General features: G+C 40.2%; 1 protein-coding gene across 6 annotated transcripts in view; it reads left to right on the plus strand.

Annotated features, from left to right (window-relative positions):
• LOC112104177 (arf-GAP with GTPase, ANK repeat and PH domain-containing protein 1) overlaps positions 1–9,900 on the plus strand; it is a 645,071-nt gene extending 635,171 nt beyond the window's left edge. For all 6 annotated transcript variants that reach the window (XM_024196351.3, XM_024196345.3, XM_024196347.3 and 3 more), the window contains 2 exons: positions 6,447–6,702; positions 7,269–9,900. In XM_024196351.3, the coding sequence (XP_024052119.1) occupies positions 6,447–6,702; positions 7,269–7,472 (460 nt within the window). In that variant the 3' untranslated portion in view covers positions 7,473–9,900. The remainder of the gene's footprint in view (positions 1–6,446; positions 6,703–7,268) is intronic.
• The last annotated feature ends 258 nt before the right edge of the window (positions 9,901–10,158 follow it).

Consider the following 10,158-nt stretch of genomic DNA (forward strand, 5'->3'; position numbering starts at 1 on the left):
CCTTCCAACCAAATGTCTTTGTTCCATTGCTTTTCCCTACCAAAACACTGCATTGCAAATTCCAATAAAACCAGGTGATAATTTATCGAATACTGAAACATATTGTCTTGAATAGCTTTCTTTAAAGAAAATCTGCAGCATGATCTAATGCCAAGATAGTTTATGATGAGGTTGCAGCTTTGCTTGTATGAGACATGTTCCATACATACTGAATCACTAAGTTAATGACACATCCTGGGATACTACGAGAGATGCATGTAAAGCCAGTTTTAGGGGGTGTTGAAGGGTTGGGGGTTTACCTCACTTTCTTGGAACCGACGCATTATCCTTGCCAACCTCTGACAGGCTGGCAAGGCTGAACAACTCATGCTGAGATAGCCAGGTTACAAGTTGTTAAACATTAGTAAACTTGTTGCCTTAAATATGCAGCCATAAATGGCAAAATAAATGTGACAGACACAGTGTGCTAAGGTTTGAGTTATCAAATATATAAAAGATAGTGAGAGCTGAGACTGTTTCAGATAAAGCATTATCTATGACAGTGGAGGTGTATTGTTTACGTATTTTTGTAAGGTTGGGGGATATCGGTTGGGAGATAAAAATACGTTTTTTATATCGGTTGAGGGATAAAAATACATTTTAAAACGCTGTATTTTGGCTGGTACATGAAATAGGCGTGATAGTGATTTCCTGATGCAATAAATCACCTCCCACTTTTTGTAGCATTTCTAATACAACCTTGCAACATTCCATTCACCTACTTACTTGGGGTGAATAATTTTAGATAATGGGTGACTAGAATATAATTTTTTTTCTTATCAGTTTAATAAGATGGATCTCGTAGATTTTATGCCTGGGCTGGTGAATTCTCAGGGCAAGTTCTCCAGGCTTTTCTCTCATATACTGTATTGACTAAACAACGAATTGTAAATTCCCATACTAACACTATTTCTGCTTCCAAAGTGCATGTTATTTCCTTATCTTGCTTTCTGGTTTCTCTACTTAGTGCATTTGAGGAGGGGAAATGAGGTTGGACATAGAAGTGAATGTGTGGAGGGCGAGTAGGAATGATGCCAGCAATATTAAGCTTTTACCTGGATTTTTGTCAGGTATATAAACTTGCATTCCTGATAGAAAAAAGAGAGCCAAATGATGCAGTAGAAGTGAGTCTGGACTCTTAAATGAGTATTGTATGCTCCTGCATGCAAGCACACAACACAATCAAGTTCATGAAGCAAAATAATTGTGTCTTAAACAATTTTGCTGTTTCTGCCCTCTCATCCTACCTACTCTGTCCCCCTCCTTTACAATCCCCGGTATTTATGTTTCCATAATAGTGATCTGATGTGGCTGGCAGAGTAATTTAAATAATTGGACATTATCTTGAGAAGCAAGCACCTAATTAGATCAGAATAAACTGAGGGTTGAGTTTTGTTCCATTTCTCATAAACTTTGGCTCACATACAGTATCAGAAACATGGCCCAGTTTTCATTATTCACACTAAAGTGGATTAGAGTTCTGTGATGATGGAGACATACTAAAATAAGGAAATTGATGGTGCTTTTCGGTCAAGACTTAGTGGATCATCACTTCCTTGACACAGAGGAACAACATGATAATGATTATTCAGTTGTATCAGACCTTTATATAGACAACAAGGCTTTGAGTTTATATCAATAAACAAGGTTCAAATGGATTGGTATTCACCTGAATAAAGGTAAAAGGTGCAAGCGCCACCTTATCTAATTTACTGTACTTCTGCTTGTTGTTGTTAGTGTTATTTGTTTATCCATTAGTTTGTAGATGATTATTAATCCACCCTGTGCGCGTGTGTTTTTTAAAAAAGTACAGCGCAAGTAGGCTATATTTTGAAGGTCATTGAAGAACGGCTGTGTCCTTCAGCATACTGGGAGAGGCAGCACATGCATTCTCCTGGGTCAGGCAAGCTAGAGAAGATCCAGACACATCATGTTGTAACATCTCCCAGGAGCTGGCCTTGGCCTGCTCTCTGATCCAGAGAAAAGTATGTTAATGAATTCTGGAAGTCACAGTAAACAAGCAAGCTAATTTTGTTTAAGATTAGGATTTGGCATGCTAGGGCTACATCTGGGGTCTCTAGCACAGGCGAGGTTACCCAGAAAAGGGGTTAACAGGGTTACACGTGAAAAGAAGAAAAATATTTACTAGCAGATGTTTAGTTGCACATTTATTTTTAGGGATTGGTTCAGTCTCTTTCTCCTGATTAGTTGCTCTTTCTCTCATTTCCTCTCACTCTTATGCAGTTGATTTATTTAAAGGTATGTCAGCACAGGCTGAAATGAAGTACTATGCCTCCTCTTTCTGCTTATTGCTGACCGTTCCAATCATTCATTTTTTAGCTCATTAGCTAACGGGGGATGTGAACAGTGGTCCTCCAGGGGATTGGAATGAGGTTAAGTGATCTACTGCTGACAACTCTGCTCTTGGACTGGCCTTCCTTTGGGAAAATGAAAGCTCAACCAGGACAAGCTGTGGATCCCAGAAATGAAATTGTGACATCAGAGAAACAGTTACAGTATTTATGTCTTAGTGTCATAATTCCTAGGGTGAGCAGGTACAGTGGAGCCAAAACAGTCTTCCAGGAAAATCGTGAGAACTTTCCCTTTTAAATTAAATCACTCACACCAAAGGAGAGCGAGCCTGTATTAGGGGAAATACAGCAGGAGAGGATGTCTGTAAGGCTTTCTGGATTTTCACTCAAAAGAGTAATACACCTTTACCCCGATATAACGCTGTCCTCGGGAGCCAAAAAATCTTACTGCGTTATAGGTGAAACCTCACTTGCCATCAGAGGTCAGAAATGAGCTGCCCCAGGGTGTGCTAAACATTTAAAGCCTTTTTATTTGTGTTTGCGCTGATTGCTCTTCCATGGCTTTCCGCTAGAACCCTCAAGTGGAATTTTGGGAATCTTTAACCAGACAGGTCATTAACATCATGTGGTATTCAGATGAAAGTTTCTGTGTTATTCATCAAGAATGTACTTAAATAGCTATTGTCTGTCTAGATGTATAACAGACTGACACTTGCTATCCAGTATATTCCCCAATAACTACTGTGTCTAGAATTGTTTTTAAATAGTCTTGCAAACTAGAAACAATTATTGACATTGAAGTATCTTCCATTTGAGGATCTCAAGGTGCTTTACAGACTGTAAGGACAAGATTCTGCCACGCTTACACACCCTGAATTGTATCTTACTTCACAAATAGTCCCACTAATTTCAGTGGGACTACTTATAGATCAAGGCTTTACTCAATGTGAGCAAGGGTGGCAGAATCTGGCCCTAATTAATTAAGAGACTCAGTACCCATGGGAGGTAGGTGAGTATTATGCCCATGTTACACATTGAAGAGATTGAAGTAAAGTAAAATTAAGTAACCTGCTCAAGGTCACAGAGCAAGCCAATGAGATGACACAGTGGTAGAGTCTAATATAGACTGCAGAACCCTGCTCTTGCAAGTAGACTCTCCCATTTCCTGAATATCTTGGATTACCAGTAACTCTAGCCTTTCCCAGCCCTGCAACAGATTTACTATGGTTGTACAGAACTCTGCTCACAGCACACAGTAAGAGTCAGAGAGCAAGACAGTGGTTTGTTTCACCAGGTTATGTAGCAGTAGAAATCTTTGAGGGGGACCGGTTGTGTCCTGCACTTTGCCTTCCCCCCTAAGCCAACAGGACAGCAAGGGTGGGTGGCCTGTTCCCATCCCCATAGACAGACCCTATTAATGGATTACCCATAATAACCTAACAAGTTTGTGGTCTGTCCTCCTTACTCTTTTTGAAACAGGGTGATAATGTGGTCCCAGTTTGGAGCTTAATGGCTCATTCCTGATTCCCCCAGGCCATCCAAAAATGACAGCTTCTCTTTGTCTGATAAGCCTTTGCATCACTCTCAAGCAGCTTTTTTTCCCCTTTGCATAAGATACACATTTTTAGAAGAGTTAATGTTTCTCTGTAAAAACTGCTTTTGGAGCGTATGTAAATACTGTGGAGGAAAAATAGACAAACTGTTAAAAAATAGTGTAACCATAAAATCCATTCTCGTGAATTTTGTAAAACTTTGGCAACCTAAGGCTCTGAAAACTTCCAGCTGATCCTGGCACGTTTAGTTGCTACTTCTGTACACGCTGAGGTATCCGCTCTCATGGCTCGTACTGAAGTTATGCTCATCTTTAATAAAAACAAAACAAAAATCCTTTTTCTCATAGCTGGATTGTGAGTAGAATAGAAGGTTTGTTCAAAACAGCTTCTTTCTCTGAACAGAGAGCAATTTCTGTTCAAGTCATGGTTCCCACAACTGATGCCACAGCTGGGATTGGAATTGGGAAAACCTGTTGCAGAAACAACTACAGGTTGCTGTTGCTGGCGGTCCCCAGTGCCCTTTCAGTCCTTAAATTTAAGATTTAAAAGTTTTGTTGTGGAGCTGATGGGTAAAAGCAGCTTTTGAAAAAAAAATTGGATGTATGATTTTAAGAGAGATAAATTGACTGTCCCCTGACCTAGGCAGTGGTCCCAAAATAATGCTGTGAAATGCACTTAATCTGGGAGTCCTGCCCATTTTGTAAGAGTAAATTATATATTTATAAAATACTTGGTATGTTATACATACTTTTATTTTTAACAAATATTAAAACATTTTAAATGAGGCTTTCCAAGTACTGTACCTGTTTACTCCATTGACTTGGAGATGTACAAGACCTGGATAAATAATAGTTTTACAACCAACTGTGGTTATTTTTTAAGAGTGCATGGAATACCAAAATGGCATCATGTGACACAACTCCACAACATGCATGACATTTTAGGCAGCTGGAGCTATGCTATTCCATCCTTCTCACAGCATTGGTACTTGTTGGGTTTGATTTTATTTGTACACAACAGCACTAGAGAAGTGGAGTATTAACCTTCCCTGTCAATGTCTGTTTGTGTCACAATTTTAACATTATTCAAAAGTTTTTTTTCTCGTATTGAATATTTGAAAATAGAATGTACTTTTAAGCATCAGCATCACAGGATATTTTTCAGCACGCAAGATGGTTTCAATATTATTCAGAGTGTGGTGGCCATTTGAAGGATTGTCCAAGCCATAATTTTTGGAATAAATTGAAAAACTTTTTCTTTATGGGGGAAAAATGACTGTATATTGCATAGTTAAAGGTTGAATTGTCATTTGTGTAGAAAAGTGCATGCTTTGGAAAGCTTTGCATGAAAGCATCCAGAGGGGTCAATGTAAGGTCACTCCACATGTACCAGGAAGTGATGCAAAACTAATCCAGATTTGCTGTTGGAACTATCTGTTTACATAAGTATTTAAAAACAGATTAGGGCTAACCTGACACTAGATTACTGGGAGTAGTGTAAACACTGCTGAAAGGTGTAAACAGAGCTTTTCTTTCTGTACTTGAGAGGGAAAAAATGTCATCAGTAAGTAGCTTTCCTGCTATGTGCTGTATGTGGTTTTCACAGGACAGACTGATTACCGTACAGATACCTGAAGTACTAGGCAAAGGGCACCTATAAATGGGAATTTGCCTGTGACCAGATCCCCCAAAGCACATCAGTGTGTGTTGAAAAGATTTTAATAGAAATTGGAGAGTTACTTGTAAAATGTGGCATTATCCTACAATTCAACTGTATCTAGGAAGCTTTTGGTGCTTACTTGGTACAGTGAGAGGAAATGATGCTTCAAAGTCCTGAGATTTTCCTTAAAAAACAAAAACCTCCTGAACCTCTGTCCCGTTCTGAAACAAACTGGGATGTTATTGTTCAGTGGCCGAATCTGACAGCCTGAAAAAGCAAGGCAGTACCTTTCAGTAATTTCCCTTTTCTTTCTTTAGATGCAAGCAGGAGTCCGTTTTTTCATGGAAGTGAACTTTGGGGAATTTAGTGCTGCCAATGGCTACGTCTAGGCCCAATGCAGGCAAATTCTGTGCACACTTCCCCTGTGTAACTTTGCCAGCACATCTCAGTCCTGACCTGGAGCTCCGCTTGGCTGCTCCAGTCTTGGGTCTCTCTTGAGTAGAGATGGCCGGTTTTGCTGCCCTATGCCAAACTGCATGGCACCAAACTTGTTCCACTTGTGACCCAAGGCATGCTTGAGCCTCTGTTTCTGGAGGTGAAAGGCTGGTACATGAACTCAATAGGTAATGTAGCTCTCTGGCCAGGTACAATCAGGGGAGAAATGTGTAGATGTCATAAACTTTGTCGCACGTATCCAGCGTAAAGGAAACGTTTTTGAGAGAAGCTTTTTTGCTGACATTTACAAGAAGAAAATGTTTTCTTGCTAATTAGCCTCTCTGTATGGCAGTGTGGTTTTGGATTGTTTGTCTCCAAAGGTGACTATGTATCACACAAAGGCAATGGAACCAGTTTTTGAATGGCATGTTTCTTTTTGCTTCTCTAGGGAAGAAAAAGAGCGCTGGATACGTGCTAAATATGAACAGAAGCTCTTCCTTGCCCCGCTGCAGTGCCTGGAACTTTCTTTAGGCCAGCATCTGCTACAAGCTACAGCTGATGAGGACTTGAGGACTGTCATCCTGCTCCTGGCCCATGGAACCCGGGAAGAAGTGAATGAGACCTGCGGAGATGGGGATGGGCGCACAGCCCTTCACTTGGCATGTAGGAAAGGAAATGTAGTGTTAGTTCAGCTCTTAATTTGGGTGAGTACCTGCCTTGTGGTGTTGGGTATGCAGTGCTGAGTTACCTTTCACTCGTCCCTATTGTCTAGCAAACATTATTTCAATATGGCCTTTCAGAATATTGCTATGAGCATATTCCAGTGGGGTGCTCAAGGTATCTCCCTCTTTTCCTTAGTCTAAATGTTCCTATTCCTTTCAAATGATGGCACTTAAACCTTCTTGGAGATCACTTGTAAAATGTGTCTTTCGTCACATCTGTTTACATGTGGTAAAAACTGGAGTGAGGCATGGGGAGAGGGATAGGTGTACACACTGTGGAAAATCCGCATAACATGCAATGGTGAGAGATTATTTGTGTGACCGGCAGCAGTTGAGGATCTTCCAGTAGAAAGCTGTATGTGCATGAAGCGTGTTTGTCATGTTCAGATTTACAACCCCTTAAAATAAAGAGCGTCTATCTTTGAGTATTTCTCTCTGTCTGTCGCATCCCTCCCCTTAAACTCAGGTCTAGCTGTGCTGTTTTCTTTCACTCCATTTTAACGCTTTGTTAGAAGCAGGGTCTCAAATGGCGTCTGTTTTTTCCACAGTATGGCGTGGATGTTATGGCCCGTGATGCCCATGGGAACACGGCGTTAGCCTATGCCAGGCAAGCCACAGGCCAGGAATGCATTGATGTTCTCCTGCAGTATGGCTGCCCTGATGAGCGCTTTGTCCTGATGGCTACTCCCAATTTGTCCAGGAAGAACAATAACAGGAACAACAGCAGTGGAAGAATGCCCACCATCATCTGAGGAACTTATTCATTTCTTCACTGACCTGAGTAACATCCACAGCCTCATATTGCTCCATTTTCTTCCCAGCTCTGACCTGTGAGTCTTATACCTCCCCATCTCCCTTTTCCCCTCAATCTCTGTCCTCTCCAGAAAAATCACATCTGGACAGTGTGAAGGGACCAGAGGAGAAAAGGGGGCTGCAGAAACCCTTTATTTTAATAAAAGGTCTTGAATAAGGAAAACTGAAAAAGGGAGGGTTTGTGAGAGAGAGTGGTAGTGAGGTCTCTAATTAAAGCACATGACATGGGACCATTTTACTAGTTGTCTTCAGGCAGAGGCTCTACAAGTGTTGAAAGAAGGGGTGGAGGGAGAAGAAAGGAGGAGGAAGAGGAGATGAAAGAAGAAATGGTAACTTTCCTTAACTGACAGTTAAGCACATCAGTACATTTCACCTCTACCAAACGGAACACTTGGATTTCATTCTCTTCTCCGAAGAGCTTGACGGCATAAATCAGAAGCAAGCACAGAGTTTGTCAGGTTTGAAGCTCCTATGATGGTATGTGTCAAATCAGTTGTAGCTAATCTGTCCAGGGAGAATACTGGCTTCATTACACTTGTATAGTTGAGTTCTTCCAGCATTACTGCTGTTTAATAGAACATGATTAGTCATCACGGAGAAAAAAGCATATTAGCTGAGGAGGTAGTTACATGGCACGCTTCGGTGATTGCTTGGATGTGATTGCAATATTCTTAGAAGCATCATATTATCTCAGACATGTTCTTTCAAGCCCTTGGAGCCCTCCTTTCTAAATTCACTGTCATAATTTAGTATCTGTTTAATTTTTCAGTCCAAAGAGAGGAAATCGGTTGCTGAGTGTTATTTGACTGCAGTCTCCTTGGTGTAAAAACAAAATGGAAAAAATAAATAAGGATAACTATGAAACACAAAAAGAAATAATGAATACTGCTAAGGAAAAACATTTCAAGTACATTTAGTAAAATAAATAAATGCATTAAAGGCTACTATTTTTTTTCAGTCACAAGAAATACGTTATGTCATTTTGCCAAGTAAGTGTGTTGAGTTTTTTGGTCACTCTTGTGATGCATTGCCTAAATTATACAGATTTTGTATTGTGTCTTTAGATTATATGTATGTAAATCTATTTGAATAAACAAGTTCATAAATATGCATTGATTTTTGTACAGACAAATGACACCTCTGTTAATTTATAAACTATAATGGATGTGAACTAAATAATGTGCAAGTAGTTAGGATCTGAGGTTTACAAATAATTGCACATTGAAAATATTCCCAGCAGTGAACTGTATTTCCATTTGTTTGATGCAAACCTTTGAAGAACATATCGGAATGAGATGATGGCATATTTGGCTTACAAAAAAAAAAGGTGTACAGTATCTATTAGGAAGAAAAGGAGGATGTCTCTCAGTAGCGTAAACATATTTTACATTAGAAGCTATGATGCTTTCATAGACTGAGACACAGCCTTGGGGCGGGAGGGGAGATCAGATTTGTCTAATAGCTAAACTTAATGTCGTTCTCTGAGGTGGGCTTGGCCTGGCTCCTTTGACTCTGAACTTGGCTGCTTTGTGGAGCAACAATGATAATGTGGAAGGAGTTTGGACAGTTCATCCATCTACCAGTTTTAATACTTGATTCAATATTTTGGTAGCACTAGACTGATGCTGGTTTCCGAAGTCTTCTAAAAACTGAAATTGTGGCACAGAGAAGTAGATGGCAAGGTTTCTGGCAAAAAGAGAAGTGATTTTTAAGTGGCATATGGTAATATGAAGGTGGGAGAAGGGTGTATTTCAGGGAAAGTTGAAATCTGATCTGAATCGTGTCAGAGGAACAAGCGTATGAAGTTCGTCAGGTGCACAACAGCACACTAATTTGCTAATCTACCTGATCTTCATGTATTTCACAAGTTTCTGTACTTCTTGGGGCTCTGTATGTCTGTTCAGGTCAGAATGGGAAGAGAAAATAATAAAATTTATGTGGACAAAATTGGGGGGGAAAATGTAATATCCCATGGGTGTCCAAAAGAGGTAGGTTTGGCCCGAAAGCCAGAGTCCCCCAGTGATCAGGTGAGAGAAGCCCCAAGGGCTCAAGCAGGTGGACATCGATGGGCTTTCCTGGTCCTTTAGAATTCTGTTTTTATGCTTTGTTGCAATAGGGGCATTTAAAGGAGAATGGAAAAAGCTTTTAATGTTCGTTTTACCAGCCTAAGCCAGCAGCATCATGCTTTCACATGTGCATTCAAAATGATAAAGCTATTTTTGGTGGTGGTTTTTTTTTTTTTAAGTAGTTTGCATAACGGCGCCATCTTTACTCACACACTGCCGTCTGGACTTAGATATTGACAGGTATCTTCCTCCAACCTTGGATGACTTCACTAACATCTACAACTGAACATGAAACTGCACACTCAGCATTCTGCTGCTGGGTGTTGGTGATCTTACCATCTGTAGCAGGGGACACAGTAATCTGATCTCCAGTCCCTTGGCAGGCCGGTGAAGTAGGAATTGAGAGTCTGATTTCCAGAAGTGCTATCCAGCCCCCCGCTGTTTAAAATACTTTGTTTTAAAACAAGTTGCCATTTTTAAGCCTATAACACATGCTTTTTCAAAGCTGGTATTCTTCCAAGTTTAAAATGCTTTTCCATTCACCTTTCAATGATCTCTT

Source organism: Terrapene carolina, unplaced genomic scaffold (genome assembly GCF_002925995.2).
Source record: "Terrapene carolina triunguis isolate 2854851 unplaced genomic scaffold, T_m_triunguis-2.0 Scaffold174, whole genome shotgun sequence".
Classification (NCBI taxonomy): domain Eukaryota; kingdom Metazoa; phylum Chordata; order Testudines; family Emydidae; genus Terrapene; species Terrapene triunguis.